The sequence below is a fragment of the Esox lucius genome, chromosome 24, assembly GCF_011004845.1.
Source record: "Esox lucius isolate fEsoLuc1 chromosome 24, fEsoLuc1.pri, whole genome shotgun sequence".
In the NCBI taxonomy this organism is placed as follows: domain Eukaryota; kingdom Metazoa; phylum Chordata; class Actinopteri; order Esociformes; family Esocidae; genus Esox; species Esox lucius.
Window position 1 is genome coordinate 18434352 of NC_047592.1, and position 18589 is coordinate 18452940.

The 18589-nt window shown below is 45.5% G+C and overlaps 2 protein-coding genes across 2 annotated transcripts; one reads left to right on the forward strand and one right to left on the reverse strand.

Moving 5' to 3' along the window:
* Positions 1–407: 407 nt before the first annotated feature.
* Positions 408–1541, forward strand: LOC117593922 (chromo domain-containing protein cec-1-like). Its single transcript, XM_034290656.1, has 2 exons — positions 408–737; positions 812–1541. Exons 1-2 carry the CDS (start codon positions 729–731, stop codon positions 1124–1126), a joined length of 324 nt encoding a protein of 107 aa, XP_034146547.1. The 5' UTR covers positions 408–728; the 3' UTR covers positions 1127–1541.
* Positions 1542–16090: 14549 nt separating this feature from the next.
* LOC114830390 (ubl carboxyl-terminal hydrolase 18-like) lies at positions 16091–17017 on the reverse strand. Its single transcript, XM_029117984.2, has one exon. It carries the CDS (start codon positions 17015–17017, stop codon positions 16091–16093), a length of 927 nt encoding a protein of 308 aa, XP_028973817.1.
* Between the last annotated feature and the right edge of the window lie 1572 nt (positions 17018–18589).

The following is an 18589-nucleotide window of genomic DNA, read 5'->3' on the forward strand; positions in this document are numbered from 1 at the left end:
ATTACGTCGCGGCCTGTCCAGTCTGTGCTCGGAACAAGACTTCTCGCCAAGCATCTATGGGTCTTCTTCAGCCTCTGCCAGTCCCCAAGCGACCATGGTCGGACATCTCCCTGGATTTCGTCACTGGCCTACCCCCTTCTGACGGTAACACTGCCGTTCTTACAGTAGTAGACAGAGAAGGCAACAACTAGTAGTAGACAGCGGAGGTTATGCTCTCTCACGTTTTCAGACTTCATGGATTGCCCGCTGATATGGTGTCGGATCGGGGCCCCCAGTTTGTGTCGCAGTTCTGGAAGTCGTTCTGTACACTGTCAGCCTGTCGTCTGGATATCATCCTCAATCCAACGGACAGACAGAGAGACTCAACCAGGAGATGGAGACGGGCCTTCGCTGTTTGGTCTCCCGTAACCCAGCCACATGGTCCAAGCATCTGCTGTGGGTGGAATACGCACATAACACCCTGCCCTGCTCTTCCACTGGTATGTCACCATTTGAATGTGCCTATGGTTATCAACCCCCCATGTTTCCTGCACTGGAGAGGGAGGTCGGGGTCCCTTCTGCTGTGACTGTGGTCCGACGTTGTCGGAGAACGTGGACGAGGGCTCGTCAGATTCTCTTGAGGATCAGGGAGGCGTACAAGAGGCAGGCCGACCGGCGGAGGTCCGCTGCTCCTCGTTATCGTGTGGGTCAGAGGGTGTGGCTGGCTACCAAGGACTTGCCGCTGCGCAATGAGTGCCGTAAGTTGGCTCCTCGTTTTGTGGGTCTTTTCCCGGTGTCCAAAGTTATTAACCCCGTGGCTGTTGCGTTGAAGCTTCCCAGGTCCATGAGGGTTCACCCCACGTTCCATGTGAGCAAGGTCAAGCCCGTCAAGGAGAGCGTTTTGGTGCCGGCCTCGCCTCCTCCTCCACCTCCTCGCCTCGTTGATGGGGGTCCCGTGTATACTGTCCGCCGTCTCTTGGCAGTTCGGAAACGGGGTCGTGGACGTCAGTTCCTGGTGGACTGGGAGGGATACGGTCCAGAGGAGAGGTCCTGGGTCTCGGCCAGTAGCATCCTGGATCCCAGTCTCATACAGGATTTCTATAGGCTCCACCCTGGGGTTCCTGGGCCGTCCGATGTTCGGCCCTAGTGGGAAGGGTACTGTCATGTTCCTGCTTTTATTGTGTGTTGTTTTGTTCATCTGCACTTCCTGTTTTATTTTGACATCATTAGTCGCTCTTATCCCAGGTCACTCGTCTTCCTCCCATCGTTTGCTTTCCCGCCTGTTTGATTACTGTCCCCGCCCCTAATGTGTTTCACCTGTTTGTTTTCAGCTTCCCCATTCATAAATACTCACCAGTCCCACTTCCCAGTGCCAGATTGTAGTTGAACTTATGTCACTCTCTCCAGCGTTTTCCTCCAGTGTTTGTAGTCCCGTGTTACTAGACCTCTTGCTTCGGTTCTCAACTACGATTTTTTGCCTGCCGTTTTTGTAACTCTGCCTGCATTTTGTTCTTGGAACAATAAAGACTGTTACTTGTGACACCCCTCTGAGTCGTGCATTTGAGTCCGCCGCTGTACCCTGTCACACATGTCTTTACATCAGTCTTTGTTTCACTCAGATTCTTCTGTACACAAGGAACCGGCTGTATATTTAGGGAAATTACTGAGAAATGTCCCATACATTTGTACCATACACTCACACTCACAGGCCACTTCATTAGGTACACCTTGTCAACTGCTTGTTAATGCAAATATTTAATCAGCCAATCATGTGACAGCAACTCAATGCATTTAGGCATGTGCCAGACGGGCTGGTTTTGAGTATTTCAGAAAATGCTGATCTACTGGCATTTTCCCACAGAACCATCTCTAGGGTTTACAGAGAATGGTCAGGAAGAGAAAATATCCAGTGAGTGGCAGTTCTCTGGGTGAAAATACCTTGTTGTTGGCAGAGGTCAGAGGAGAATGGCCAAAATGATTTGAGTTGATAAAAAGGCAACACTAACTCAAATAACCACTTGTTACAACCAAGGTATGCAGAAGAGCATCTCTGAATGCACAACACTTGGAACCTTGAAGCTAATAGGCTGCAGCAGCAGAGGACCACACTGGGTGCCTCTCCTGTCAGCTGACAACCGGATACGGAGGCTAGCATTTGCACAGGCCTACCAAAATTGGAAAATAGAAGAGTAGAAAAACATTGCATGGTCTGATGAGTCTTGATTTTTGTTGCGACAGTCAGATTGGTAGGGTCAGAATTTGGTATAAACAACATGAAAGCATGTATCCATCCTGCCTTGTATCGACAGTACAGGCTGGTTTTTGTTGTTTAATGGTGTAGGGGATATTTTCTTCGCACAGTTTGGGCCCCTTTGTACCAATTGAGCATTGTTTAAATGCCACAGCCTACCTGAGCATTGTTGCTGACCATGTCCCTCTCTATATGCAGCAACTGCGTAATGCCATAATGTCAATATGGGTCAAAATATCTGAGGAATGTTTCGAGCACCTTGTTGAATTTATAACATGAAAAATTAATACAGTTCTGAAGGCAAAAGGGGGTCCAACCCAATACTAGCAAAGGTGTACCAAATGAAGTGGCTGGTGAGTGTATTTTTCACAGATTAGTAAAACTCAACATTTCCATAGTTTACCATTTCTACACATTTGTATTACATTCTTCCTACATTAAACCAAATTGGATTCATTTTAGATTCGATTCCACTTTATCATTGAGGGCAGGAAATGTACAAGTATTAAGCAGTGTATGTTTCAAGTGGAATGTACACTCACCTAAAGGATTATTAGGAACACCTGTTCAATTTCTCATTAACTGCAAGATGCTATCCTATCAAAATGGGCCAACATTTCTAAAGAATTCTTTCAGCACCTTGTTGAATCAATGCCATGTAGAATTAAGGCAGTTCTGAAGGCAAAAGGGGGTCAAACACAGTATTAGTATGGTGTTCCTAATAATCCTTTAGGTGAGTGTATAGATACAGTTAAATGGCAATCCTAAATGAGCAAGGAATACGGGAGGGCAGGAAATTTACAATAATTGAATATAACACACGTACAAGTGGGAAAAGAATAGTTGTGCGATGAGTGAAATGCAAGTACAAATGGCAATTCTGACTCGAGCAAGAAGGAGGCGTAAGGTAGTATGTGCAGCTGAAATGCAGGGATAACAGCACTGAGGTTGCCGAGGTAGATATGTACAGTGGGGAGAACAAGTATTTGATACACTGCCGATTTTGCAGGTTTTCCCACTTACAAAGCTCGTAGAAATCTGTCATTTTTATCATAGGTACACTTCAACTGTGAGTGACGGAATCTATTTTTTTTTCTCCTGAAAATCACATTGTATGATTTTTAAGTAATTAATTTGCATTTTATTGCATGACATATGTATTTGATACATCAAAAAAGCAGACATGAATATTTGGTACAGAAACCTTTGCAATTACAGAGATCATACATTTCCCATAGTTCTTGACCAGGTTTGCACACACTGCAGCAGGAATTTTGGCCAACTCCTCCATACAGACCTTCTCCAGATCCTTCAGGTTTCGGGACTGTCGCTGGGCAATACAGACTTTCAGCTCCCTCCAAAGATTTTCTATTGGGTTCAGGTCTGGAGACTGGCTAGGCCACTCCAGGCCCTTGAGATGCTTCTTACGGAGCCACTCCTTAGTTGCCCTGGCTGTGTGTTTCGGGTCGTTGTCATGCTGGAAGACCCAGCCACGACTTACTGAGGGAAGGAGGTTGTTGGCCAAGATCTCGCGATGCATGGACCCATCCATCCTCCCCTCAATACGGTGCAGTCGTCCTGTCCCCATTGCAGAAAAGCATCCTCAAAGAATGATTTTTCCACCTCCATTCTTCACGGTTGGGATGGTGTTCTTGGGGTTGTACTCATCCTTCTTCTTCCTCGAAACACGGTGAGTGGAGTTTAGACCAAAAAGCTCTATGTTTTTACATCAGACCACATGACTTTCTCCCATTCCTCCTCTGGATCATCCAGATGGTCATTGGCAAACTTCAGACGGGCCAGGACATGCGCTGGCTTGAGCAGGGGGACCTTGCATGCACTGCAGCATTTTAATCCCTGACGGCGTAGTGTGTTACTAATGGTTTTCTTTGAGACTGTGGTCCCAACTCCTGCCGTGTAGTTCTGGGCTGATCCCTCCCCTTCCTCATGATCATTGATGCCCCATGAGGTGAGATCTTGCATGGAGCCCCAGACGGAGGGAGATTGACCTTCATCTTGAACTTCTTCCATTTTCTAATAATTGTGCCAACAGTTGTTGCCTTCTCAACAAGCTGCTTGCCTATTGTCCTGTAGCCCATCCCAGCTTTTTGCAGGTCTACAATTTTATCCCTGATGTCCTTACACAGCTCTCTGGTCTTGGCCATTGTGGAGAGGTTGGAGTCTGTTTGATTGACTGTGTGGACAGGTGTCTCTTATACAGGTAACAAGTTCTTGAAGAAAAACTAACATGTCTGTGAGAGCCAGAATTCTAACTGGTCGGTAGGTGATCAAATACATATGTCATGCAATAAAATGCTAATTAATTATTTAAAAATCATACAATGTGATTTTCTGGATTTTTTTATTATTATTTTTATTCCGTCTCTCACAGTTGAAGTGTACCTATGATATAGATTATAGACCTCTACATGCTTTGTAAGTAGGAAAACCTGCAAAATCGGCAGTGTATCAAATACTTGTTCTCCCCGCTGTACATGTAACAACTGAAAATTCAAGTACAATTCTAAATGTGCAGTGCAGGCAAATTGATTGTGCAAGGTGGCATGTGCAACTGAAATACAGGGGTAGAAGCAATGAGTTTCCAGAGGTACAGTGGATATAAAAAGTATACACACCCTTGTTAAAATGCCAGATTCTTGTGATGTAAAAGAATGAGACAAAGATTAATCATGTCAGAACTTACTCCACCTTTAATTTGACCTAAAACGTGAACAATTCAAATGAAAAACAAACTGAAATCTTTGAGGAGGAAAAATAAAAAATGAATAACCTAGTTGCATAAGTGTGCACACTCTTAAACTAATACTTTGTTGAAGCGCCTTTTGGGCTCTGGCTGGGCCATTCCAAAAAGTTAGTCTTCTTCTGGTGAAGCCATGCTTTTGTGGATTTGGATGTGTGCTTTGGGTTGTTGTCATGCTAAAAGGTGAACTTCCTCTTCATCTTCAGCTTTCTAATGGACGTCTGAAGGTTTTGTGCCAAAATTGCCTGGTATTTGGGACTGTTCATAATTCCCTCCACCCTAACTAAGGCCCTAGTTCCAGCTGAACAAAAACCATGGTTCACTGTGGGTATGGTGTTCTTTAGGTTATGTGCCGTACTGTTTTTGCGCCAAACATTCCTTTTGGAATTATGGCCAAAAAGTTCAATTTGGTTTCATCATACCATAACACATTTTCCCTCATGCTTTTGGGGAATTTTTGTTTGTTTTTGCAAACTTCAGCCGGGGCCTTACCCCATAGCCCATTAATATGAAGAATATGTACGGGATTGTTGTCACAAGTAGCACACAGCCAGTACTTGCCAGAAATTCCTGCAGTTTCTTTAATGTTGCTGTATGCCTCTTGGAAGCCTCCCTGACCAGCTTTCTTCTCGTCTTTTCATCAATTTTGGAGGGACGTCTAGTTCTTGGTAATGTCTCTGTTGTGCCATATTTTCTCCACTTGATGATGACTGTCTTCACTGTGTTCCATGGTATATCTAATGCTTTGGAAATTATTTTGTACCCTTCTCCTTACTGATATCTTTAAACAATGAGATCCCCCTGATGATTTGGAAGCTCTCTGTGGACCATGGCCCTTTGCTCTGAGATGCAACTTTGAAAATGTCAGGAAATTCCTACTTGAACAGTTGAACTTTATTTGTGATTAATCAGAGTGATGGGAGGTGTGTAATGACTTCTATTATCAGGAGGGCGGGACTTCCAGATTGATGTGACAGGTGGGCGGGACATCCAGTTTGAAGGTTCGGACTTCCTGTATGACGTGTGTTAGGGTAGGACTTCTGGAGTGACGTATGCATGTCCGGTGACTTTGTAATTTATGATTGCATTGATGTGTCCGTGTTTGATGTTTTACAACGCCTGATGAGCAAACCAGACTAGTGTTATAACAGGTGGGTTATGTTTGATGTTTAACAAATGTGCCTTAGGGTTCCGGGATGTTAAATTCCCAGGCAATAAATAAGTGTTGTGTCAGCGGTAAGATGTTTGGTGTTCAACAAAAGGGTTCTAGGGTCAAGCAATTCTACCATGGTAAAGCAATTCTACCGACAAGTGGTGCAACAAATGGCCTACAACCGTTGGTTGTTAACCTTTCATGTTTTATGGGATGATTGACGTGGTCTATGTATTTAAACCACGCAGACATCGGTGATGGTCATTCAGTATTGCCTGAATAAACGTACCTACGCAATACGAAACATGTTTTGGATGAAACACTGTTGAAAGCTAACATCTTAAACGCAGCTCAGTGATTTGGTAAGAAATGGCAAATGGACAGCAGAGATGCAATCAACATGCCAGCCCTGAAGAAACCGATGCAGAGTTTAACCCGAATCCATCAACTACACCAGGATATGTTGGCACAGGAATGGGGAATGGATGATGGTCGGATCGGTGGATACATCTTACACCCAGAGCTAGCGGAGGTTGCATTTTATGACTTGTCAGAGGATATGCCATTCACACTAACAAACTGATATCTTTCAGATAAATAATAATTTAAACCAGGCTAGAACATGTCCATGTAACCCAATATGGGTTTCCAGTCTCTCTAAGAGAAGGGAGTGATCAATAGTGGCAAAAGCAGCACTAAGATCAAGAAGCAACAGGACCAATGCGGAACCTTTGTCTGAGGCCATTAGAAGGTAATTTGTTACCTTCACGAGTGCAGTCTTCATACTATGATGGGGTCTGAAACCCTACTGGAGCATTTCATGAATGTTATTTGTTTTCAGGAAGGCATTCAGTTGTTGGGAAAGATTTTTGAGAGGAACGGGAGGTTCGATATTGTCCTATACTTGTTTAATATGTCGGGATCCAGATTAGATATTTTTAGAAGAGGCTTAGTTTTCGCTATTTTTAGTGAGTTTGGTACACATCTGGAGGAAAGGGGGCAATTTATTATGTTCAACATTGGCTGACCTAGCACAGGAAATAGCTCCTTAAGTAATTTTGTTGGAATCGGGTCTAGTGTGGGTTTAGAACTCATAAAAATTTAGTGAATCTGTCGAGCGATAAGGTATTAAATAATTCAAGTGTCCCCATTGACACCTGGTCGGGGAGGTTCAGGGCATTCTCAGGACAACTGAGATTTTGAGGACCATAACTATTTAAGGAGGAGTCAGTTATTTGTTTTCTAATGGTGATGATCTTTTCATCAAAGTAGTTCATGTATTCATTACAACTAAAGTGAAGACCCACTTTTGTTAACTTTGCAACTGTATCGAAGATACATTTTGGATTGTTTTTGTTCACCTCAATCAGGTTGGAGAAATAAGCTGATCAAGCAGACGTGAGTGATTTTCGGTATTATAGTATACTGTCTATCCAGGCCATGGTCCTCAGTCGGAAAAGGGTGGCTTGCCCACTTCAGGTTGGTGGAGAGTGCCTGCCTCAAGTGGAGGAGTTTAAGTATCTAGGGGTCTTGTTCACGAGTGAGGGAAGGATGGAACGGGAGATTGACAGACGGATCGGTGCAGCTTCTGCAGTAATGCAGTCGATGTATCGGTCTGTCGTGGTGAAGAAAGAGCTGAGCCGCAAGGCGAAGCTCTCGATTTACCGGTCAATCTACGTTCCTACTCTCACCTATGGTCATGAGCTTTGGGTCATGACCGAAAGGACAAGATCCCGGATACAGACGGCCAAAATGAGCTTTCTCCGCAGGGTGGCCGGGCGATCCCTTAGAGATAGGGTGAGAAGCTTGGTCACCCGTGAGGAGCTCAGAGTAGAGCCGCTGCTCCTCCACATCGAGAGGGGTCAGCTGAGGTGGCTTGGGCATCTTTTTCGGATGCCTCCGGAACGCCTTCCTGGGAAGGTGTTCTGGTCCCGTCCCACCGGGAAGAGACCCCGGGGAAGACCTAGGACACGCTGGAGGGACTATGTCTCCCGGCTGGCCTGGGAACGCCTCGGTGTCCCCCCGGAAGAGCTAGAGGAAGTGTCTGGGGAGAGGGAAGTCTGGGCATCCCTGCTTAGACTGCTGCCCCCGCGACCCGGCCCCGGATAAGCGGAAGAAGATGGATGGATGTCTATCCAGGCTAATCTTACAAACTTCCAACTTGGTGGAGCGCCACTTTCGCTCGAATTTTCTGGAGGCTTGCTTAAGTGCTCTAGTATTGTCTGTCTGTGTATCTAATGTATTTTGCAGTGTTGAGTTTAGATCCTCGATTTGATCGTTTACAGATTTATTTACTCTGTTGTTGATGAGCGAACTGGTAAGAATATCAAGGAATTTGTTTGTAGTCTGAGATTTTATGGTACCACTTTTGAAACTCATTGTTTGCGGAGCAAGTGGATTTCATGTTTTAACGGTAAATGTAATTAGACAGTGATCCAATATTCCAGGATTGTGGGGGAAAATTATTAGATCTACAATATCTATTTCTCATGACAGGACTAAATCTAAGGTGTGATTGTGGCAGTGTGTTGGACCTGAGACATGTTGGATAAAACCCCTTGAGTCAATTATGGCTTCAAAGGCTTTATGAAGAGGATCATTGGACTTTTCCATATGAATTTTGAAATCGCCAAAAAATAGAATACTATCTGCCATGACTACAAGGTTAGACAAGAATTCTGGAAACTCATTGAGGAACATTGTGTATGGCCCGGGGGGGCGGTAAATAGTAGCTATGTAAAATGATTTATCGGCCTGGTTAACTTTCATGAGTAAAACTGCAAAGAATGAATGAAAATCGGTGATGAGTTTGAGAGTAAATGTATATTTACTGTCATAAATATAATCAAAACCCCTTCCTTTTCAAGATGCACAAGTGATATGATCACTAGTATAACCAGGAGGAGAGGCCTCATTTAGGGCAGTGAATTCATCAGGCTTTAGCCACGTTTCACATAAACCAATAACATCCAGTTTATGATCAGACATTAATTAATTTACTGCAACTGACTTTGGAGCAAGGGATCTAACATTTAGGAGTCCCATTTTGAGATGCGAGGTGATACAGTCATTTTTATTTGTGCCCGAGGTGGAGGAAGGCTTTATCTTAGTAAGGTTGTTTTTGTTAGCACTACCTTGTTTAAGTTTTCTCAGCCTGGAACGAGTCACAGTGGCAATAGCTAAAGCTGTATTAACTACATACCCCTACAGAGCTGTTATAGAGAGAATTCTGAATTATGGAAGTGATACATTCAAGACAGTTTTCAGCTAGTTTGTTTTACAAAGACGCTGCAGGTCACATGGATATTACGGACCCTGCAGGCGAGAACGATGGACTAACGAAAAGGGCTGCCTATTCAACAGATAGTACAGCATTTGAAAAGATTGTTCATAAAAATATCTTCTTTCAAGAGAAAATTATGTTAAACAGAGTTGACATAAAGGTTAGGATAGTCCGCGTTAAAGATGAGTTCTGCCTTATGGGGGCTGGGGATGTGCGTTATCGTTTGCATATATTATCTGCGTCACTATTTTTCAAGAAAGTGTCTGTTTCACCACCTGTGAAACTTGGAAACGCTCAAGCGCTACTCTCAACCACTGCCAAGTACCCAACTGAAAGTGTGTGTATGAAGACATTTAGTTTACCGGCTGGGGGTCGTGTTTGCAACCAGGAAAATCTATTTTTTGGACCTCTGCCAAAATGTATTGTCATCAGATTGGTGGACAATGACAGTTTTACTGGAAGTTACACAAAAAAATCTATTTAATTTCAAACATTATCATTTGGGGTTTATGGCTATGTATGTAGACGGTCAGCAATTTCCTAGCAAACCATTCTAACCAAATTACACAATGGGGTAAGCAGTGCGTGAATTACCAATTGACCTTAGCTTCAGGAAAACACCTAAAGGACCAAGCCTTGGCTATTGACAGGTCTGACTTCTTACACGGCTATGCCCTTTATGCATTAAACTGCGCGCCGGATGAGGAATGTGGTCAGCACCTATCCTTGATCAAGTCAGGGAATGTACGACTTGAGATGAGGTTCAGACAACCACTACCCCACACAATTAATTTGGTTGTTTATTCAATCTTTGACTCCATTATCAAAGTGTCAAGCCGGCGACAAGTCATGGTTGACTACTATTAGAAAAGCGGTGTGGAAATGAATACTGCAGAGTTGACCGGTGTGGTGAACCAATATTCATCTAGGACTCATTTCTATGGTGTGCTGGCAAGTGACCAACTACCTAGTGGACCAGTTCGAGATGTTGCATCAATGATTGTTAATACACACTCAAGCAATCAACATGGGGAGCACTGGCTGGCTATTTACACAACGGACGATGGCATTGGAAGGTTTTAGGACAGTTTTTGAAACCCCCCGGGATTTTACGTATTTTCCCAAGTCAAACCTGTGAGAATGTGGAATACAGTTCAAAACAAGTACAGGACATGGTTTCAACCACGTGTAAAGAACATTTTGTGTTCTTTCTCCATCTAATGACCAAAGGTCTGAATTATGAAGATGCTATGTATTTTTATGTTGATGATTTACGAGAAAATTATGCCCTAGTCTCAAAGTTTGTAGCTAAGATGTACCAAATTAAGCGTGAATAGCAAATGTTTAATTGCATACAACATGCTCGATCTTGTGAATCGTTTAATTTGTGTCATGAATGTTGAAGAAATAGAAAAGCAAATCATGGGAATGTCAACTTTATTATTCAAAAATAAAACCATTTGTAAAACCACATCAATGTTTATATAGTATTTTTCATACAACAATTATTCAAGGTAAAACATACACTTTGACAATGAATCACAAATGATTAAAAAAAAGCATAAATAAAAACACATTATAATGGAAGCCATTTTGAGGGGTCTGTGGTAGGGGGTACAAAGAAAGCTTGGCTTGGTTGAAAACCAGTTGCTGTGGGAGTGGCTAAATCATACATTGTGTCGCCAGACGTTTGTTTATACAATTTGATTTTATGGCTTACAAGCGCATTTGGAATACATGAAAAGGCATGTTGAGACATGCCATGGCCTCTAAAAACACCCCCCACCCCAACGGTCTTCTATCGTCAGCAATTTTATTGGTTGCTGTCACACTTTTAACCAGATCCAACGGGTGTGAGCCATTGATTATCTCTCCTTTGAAAATGAATTCACCATTTGAATTCCATGAAGTCAAATCTTTAGACCTGTGCAGAGATCAATATGTACACAAAAGCAATACTCAATGCAAAAAGGGCAATACAATAATTAAATAAAATTGCTTGAAATTAACCTAATTTTATTCTCTGAAAAGAACAAAACCTCATAATTTAGGGAGAAATAATGTCCCTTGATTGTTCCATCTTAAACATGTATTAACTCTCATTATTGCTTGAACAGTCTACGATGTCTGAACAGGTTATGAAAAGTATTTTCATGGGAGCGCGTGCGGGCTAACAGTGGCCGGTGGAAGGCTGACGGTGGTGGGGGTCTTTGTGACCCCCGGGGCTACGCTAGGGCCAGGGAAGGCTGACGGTGGTGGGGGTCTTTGTGACCCACTGGGCTACGCTAGGGCCAGGGAAGGCTGACGGTGGTGGGGGTCTTTGTGACCCCCCGGGGCTACGCTAGGGCCAGGGAAGGCTGACGGTGGTGGGGGTCTTTGTGACCCCCCCGGGGCTACGCTAGGGCCAGGGAAGGCTGACGGTGGTGGGGGTCTTTGTGACCCCCCGGGGCTACGCTAGGGCCAGGGAAGGCTGACGGTGGTGGGGGTCTTTGTGACCCCCCCGGGGCTACGCTAGGGCCAGGGAAGGCTGTCTGCGGGTCGGGCGGACCCCGGGACAACACGAGGGTTAATGAAGGGCCTACTGGTACGAGCGCGGCACCTGCTGGCATTTCGCGATAAGAGGTGCACGAAAACCAACGTGTTGGCAACTCTGGGTACCGCTGGTGGGCTCCTCTGGCTGGAGGGAGGTGGGTACCGGACCCCGGTGGCGTGGGGTAACATCGGTAGGCCCACTGTTACTTGGTGTTACGGTTTGGACTCTCCTTGACCTACTGTGCAGTTATCCTGGGCTCCTAGTGGAGCGCAGCCTATGGAACAAGTGAAGCGCGGAATTAAGCTAACACATTCCCCAACACAGAATTAAAAAAAAAACACAGCCAGAATGCATGTGACTATAAACCGAAACATGTCTCAATGATACAAGAAACCGAAGCTTGACCCACGCAGGGTTCACGGAACTATGTGCCATGACACCTATTCTCTCAGCTAGATTTCAGAGCACCCTTATGCACGGGCAGGTGGGATAGGAAACAAGACACATAATAGTGGAAGGGATTCATTTCTTTAATGTTATTTCCGAATGTAACAACCCAACAACACACCACAAAACAGTAGCATAAGCACATATTCCCAGTAGGTCTGGGCTGTTGTTAGTTCCCGCTGATGTCGATCTCCCCGGGCTTGTTTGTTTCCGAGGATCACTGCACGCAGTTGTACTTATATGCTTCTCTTGTCATGGCTTGCCTTTCCTTTCCTCCTCACCTGCCTGCAACTCACGCTTGATCACGAAGCGTGTACGAAACGCTGCGATGCCTCTGCGACCTGTACGTGTCTCACGGGATAATCGTACAAGCTTTTCACCTTGGGCGTAACGTAGCACGCGATCATGGCTAATAGGGCGCAGAGATGGTGGTAGTGCGCAGCCCCTAAGTGCATGGGTCTTGTGAAGGAACTGTCCGTGGGTCCAATCATAACATCAACTCCGTTGTCGCTGAGGGATCTCACGTTGACACGGGCAAGGGTTTCCTTCTCGTGATCTGTCAGGGTCCGGTTCTTCACGAGGAGACAGTCATACAACTTGGACATCGCGTTACTCGATTCGGTGCAGGTCCTGGGGTAGAGCGGGGGGTGGGGTGGAGGCTAGGAGATCCTGTGAGAGCGCTGAGAGGGTCGCTGTCAGGGTGACCGCCCGGGTACAATTTGCTGTTTCGGGTGACCGTTTTCCGAGCTCGAATTGTTTCTCTTGCCCTTATTATGACTCGTTGTGCTACGAATTAGGACAGTTTTCAGGATGAAGCTGTTCGTAAATACAGGAAAGTGCTGGGAGAGGAGCGCCCTGTGCCATGCTCTGGAGACTAAGCTTTATATAGTTTCCCATGCGGTCCCGGTGACCCTCCTGTAAACAGCTGGATATTACAGGCTCTACTTTGTGTAGGGGTTAAGGTGCTCTTTTCAAAACTCCGCGTTTATAACAACAACCTGAAGACAGCGTTCAAGGGCGGAGAAGGAGAGCTCTGCAATACGGAGAGCAGATCGAGATCCCCGCACACGGCTGATGCTCTAAACACAGATATTACTTGTACAGGTATGGTTGAGAACGAGGAGCATAGCGAAGATAAGTCTATGTCCGATGGGACACTTGACAGACTGTACTCGATCGTGACACCAGCATCCATTCCTGTTTCAAATTGGATCAAGAACATGTCGAGTCTGCTGCTGAGTGAACCCTGGTTGACAGGAGCCAACCTAAGAAGAGAAGCGGTTTGCACTGTACTGGGATTGGATAACACTCTGCTGCACAAACAAAATGGTGACATCCTTCGCGCTTGGGTCATTAGCAATCGAAACGTTGTTACTACACTCGAGAGCTACAAGTTCAAGGATAGACTCAGCAAAGCCCTGGTTGCTTGTCTGGACTCAATTGACACCAACAACTGGAGATACAAAGTAATGGACTCATTCCAGGGTAACCAGGATCAAGAGAGCGCGCACTTGAGCAAACCGGCGGCTAAACTGTACAAGAAGATAAAGCGCACTAAAAGCGATCGGGAGGGAAAAAGAGTTGGCAAACGTGCCAAGAAACAAGCATCGGTTGACAAACGTGCTGAGAAACAAGCATCGGTTGACAAACGTGCGGAGAAACAAGCATCAGTTAAGCGCGCCAAAGCCACGAAGGGAACTCGGTTGGACTCTAGGTCAAACAGATCATCACCCTGTAAGTCACCCGGCTCCAGGAGTACCAATACTCTCTGCGATGTTCAAGCTCATATCCCGCACCAAAGGTACAGTCACCAGGAAAACAATATGTGCCTAAGTGAGGCTGAGGAAGTGAACTGTGAAGTGACCAGTGAAGATGAGGAAGAGTGTTTTGATGTAGATAATATCCCCGGGGAGGATTTGGTAGCTGCTATGTCTGAGGATCTTGAGAGTACCGGTGAGTACGATTTAACTGACGACTTCATAAACGACGGACCCATCCCTGTCGAAGAGTACTACAGCAGCGAACCCGAGGACGATGAAGCGTTCTGCGCTAAGGTTAGATGCAGGGGCAAAGAGTCTATGTCTAAAACGAAGAATGTACATCGTGCACGCAAGCATGGAAGCGTGTCACGTTCAAAAAGCGAAGCCCCCCGTAGTGGTACGGAAGAGAACATTCGGGGGTATAAGCGCACCCTGCAATCCAATGCCAACGAGGACGTGATCAAGCCCAATGTAAAGCGCATCAAACGTACAAAGGAGAACACCCACCGACCTGCCAAAAGTGAGGTGAAGCATACCTTGACTGCTAAGGTGTGTAAGGACATCTCACCCCTTCGCTTTGCCAAAGAGGTTAAGATGCACGCTAAACGAAAACAGGACAAGTGTGACAAGGGGTGCCCAAGAGTAAAGCATGCCCGGCCCATACAGACCCGTGATCAGGATTCCCCTGTATACAAAAACATGCTGTCGGACTCTGAACCAGATGACTGCGAAGGGGAGGGGACACACGTTCGAGATATAAAGCGGGTAAAGACTTCCAAGAAGAGTTCTAATTACACTCGCTCTCCCTTTATCGAGAGCGACTCTGAACATGAAGAGGACTCTGAACATGAAGAGGAACGTGAGGGAGATGTAAAGCGGGTCAGGTCTTCCAAGAAGAGTAGTAAATGCTCTCCGGTTAGCGAGAATTACTCTGAGCAGGATGAGAGAAGACCGAGTGAAACGTACCAAAGTTGTACTCCGGATAATACGCTCAGATATAAAATAGAAAAGGAAGAGCTCGTCAGGTCCCTGGCGCAACAAGAGTGTCTTGAGAAACAAGATTTCAGTATCCCATCAGGTGCTCCACCTTTACTGGTCCATGCTTTGAAGTTACGTATTAAGTGACCGATTCGACCAATGAGGCTGTGCAGCCTACTGCTAATCAGAACCAAGACACACCTGATTACAAGGGCGATGGAACGCAAGAGAGCGAACAGGAACAGTTAAACAGAGAAGTGCACCCGAGCAACGCTTCCGAACCTGTATCTGCCGCAGAGTGGTCAGACAAGGATTCAGATACCGGATCGGACTGGTGGGATACACCCGATAAAAAACCTGATAGGTGTAGTGAACCTGAAACTGAGTATTTTGTTTCTATGTGAGATTGGTTATCATGTCGTCTCCTATGGTGAAAAAGAAGCAGCCCGCACCAGGGCCCCAAAGTGCTTGTATGATACAATATTTAGAGGGTCTGGCTAACAACGGGTGTGTGTCTCAGTTAGACAAACCTTGCTCCTCTGTTGTACTGTCATCTACCTATTCGAATCCAGATTATAAAGCAAATGAACCGAAGGTTGTCCTTAATACTTTGGATAAATATGTTGTTAAAAAGTGATATGCATTGCTTAGTTTAGTTTTTGCCTTGTAACCTAGAGCAATGGTTTATAGCTATGACACTGCTTGGTACCCATCCCTGTATGAGCTAATAAAATAATGTTAAACACCGGTGCATGTGTCACAATGGCTTTGATTGTCTACTTTCTTGTTTCTATAATGCATCACGTACCGATAATTCCTGTTATATGATAATGAAGCAAAACAATGGTACACATGTCATATGTTTATTACTTAGAAATGGGACACACATTATGTTAAACCAACAGTGGTAGCAAAGTTGTGCAGAGCTTTATTGTCACATACGATTCAATGGGAGCTGCTTTTCCTGTGGTACATGAGCATGTAAGCAACCCCGTGGTATAAGTTAGAACCTGCTTCATAGGTATTCTTTACATCCGCCCAGGAGCACACACTCACCTGAGCATCATCTGCAAGATACCACCCGCGATTTCCACAACGTAGATAAGCTGTGTAATGTCCACGGTAGTGAGTACCACAGTGGGCTACCACTGCGTACAGCTCGTATATAGTGCTTACGCTGGCTTTGGGTTCTTTCATGATGTATTTCAGATCCACAGTCTCTGGGAACGCGAATCGCGTTCCTATCTTTACAATGTGAGCGGTATCTCTACCAATGTTTCTAACCCGTCCAAGCTTCATACACACAACCGGGGGTAATGACACCACCTTGCTCATGATCTCGAGCTGTGTTTCCCTGTGGCAGTTTGTGCAATGCCAGTCACACGCTGTCCGCGTGCTATCAGCGTACTGTTTCATGTATTCCTGCAGCTCGTTTGGGAGAGTCCCCTCGATCGACAAGGGGATTGTATTTGCGTTTTTCAGTACAGATCGGACTGTGTTACAACTAAGACAGCGCATATTTTCCTCATACTCAATGTCCCACAGTTTTCTGATCCCTTTCCCGGTCCTGTGTCCGTCCGCTAGAGCGTTGATGATGCACGTGAACACTAGGTCAGAGTCCTCCTGAATGTTGAAAGATATTCCACTGTACACGCTCATAGAGTCTATGAGAAAGCCCGGATCGCACGGTGACCGCTCCTTCTCTTTCATCTCTTGGATGAGAGCCTTGAGATTCATGGCCACTGTATTATGAGCCTGGTATTCCCGCTCGTCTACGCACAGAATGAGATCTTGTAGCTCACGTGTCTCGTATAGGTACTGGACAATGCTGTTTATGCTGCAATGGGTCCCGTAATTGATCAGGCCACGCATGGTTGAAGGTGCACAGAGAGAGGTCCTGAGCAGTGTGACCAGCTGGCTAGGTATACCCACGTGTTCGAGTGTGTGTGATGACAAAGACTAGCTTTGTGTATCAGTAGGTGTACAACGGGATTGGGTCTCGAATTGCATATCGCAATGATTGCATTTAGTAGTCTGTCACACTGTACACTGACACCTTCTTGAACAGCTCTCTGAGAGATCGCACCGATCCTTGCGGACTCAGTAGGACCATGAGGATCGTGATCCTGTAATATTCAAGAGTGAACTCAGGCACAGGTCCATACCTCTTTAACTTTGTGAACATTATGACAGGGGCCCAGTTGGACTCGGTATGTGAAATGGCATCGTGTGTGAAACAGTTACTGTTTTCCTCGTGTAGCGTCGACCGTTCCAGTTGATCTATCCGGGGAACCCCAACTAGTGCTGAGTTGTTGAGAGTCACCTTGGTTAACCCCTGTGTGCAATCCAGTGCCACGGTTTCGAGCTTGGATGATCCGAATACCCTGACTCTCATCCTAAGCAATATGTTCCTAACCATTGGAGTCACCCTGGTGTCACCCACACTCTGGGCTGTCTGGTTGCCTCTGAAAGGCGTCGGGTTTCCGTACACTAGCAATGTGGAGCTGCTAATATTACGCTCCTCTTCCTCTTCACCCACATACGTAAGCCAGTTGGGTATATTGGACGTATAATCCCTAAACGTGAAAAAGTTACCATCTAGGGGCAACAGGTGTGGAGTAGTCCTTTCCCTGGGAGCGAAGGATTCCAACCACTCGATCGATGTGGTCAGCACACGCGCGAGAGGGGTACCGATGCTCAGTCCGCAAAGCACTTTGTGCAGTCCCGATTCAGGTAAGTGCTTTTCCACCATAGTGGTACATAGACCGACCAAGCTCCCACATTGTTCACCAAACATGGAGGATTGTGTTTTGTTGAAGTTCCTGCTGAGGTACGGAACAATGTCGATCATCACAGCTCCTTTACCGATCAGAAGATCCTGCCATTCTGTCATGTACACGGGTAACAGCTTCATGTCTAACACGGCCTTAAGTGTCATAAAGATTTGCATTAGGAACACGTAAACAGAGTTAGGCGAATCCGAAATGTTCCAGCGTGACACTTGCTTGCATTCTTCGAAGAACTTCGCGTACTGGAACATGAGCGTGTCGTTGCGCTTAGAGCACTTACACAATCCGTGCCGGGGACCAGCGAACATAAGAGGGTGCATTCGAGTCATGTTTTGTGACAGGAGGATTACGTTCTCTTTGAAACGTGCTATCTCCCTCTCATTGTTACTCTTGAGAATGATGATGTTCGTAGATATCTCTCCGTGCATCTTCTTGCCTCTCACAGTCACAGTACCGCACGGTTCTTCCGAGGGTGACCGTGCCTCGCTTATGTCCTGACTCAATAACTGGTACCGAGTGAGGCTCAGCAATTTGGAAGGTGACCACCTCTCTTGAGGGAACAATGTAATGCACAGCGTTCCCAATGAGATAAACTGCTTGTCCTTAATGTTTGCGCCCATTCTATCAAGATTCACCTGTATCATATGGACAGTAG

Coding starts and splice junctions, on each gene's coding strand:
- LOC114830390 (XM_029117984.2), bottom strand. CDS start 17,017: ATGCGTGGCCTGATCAATTACGGGACCCATTGCAGCATAAACAGCATT.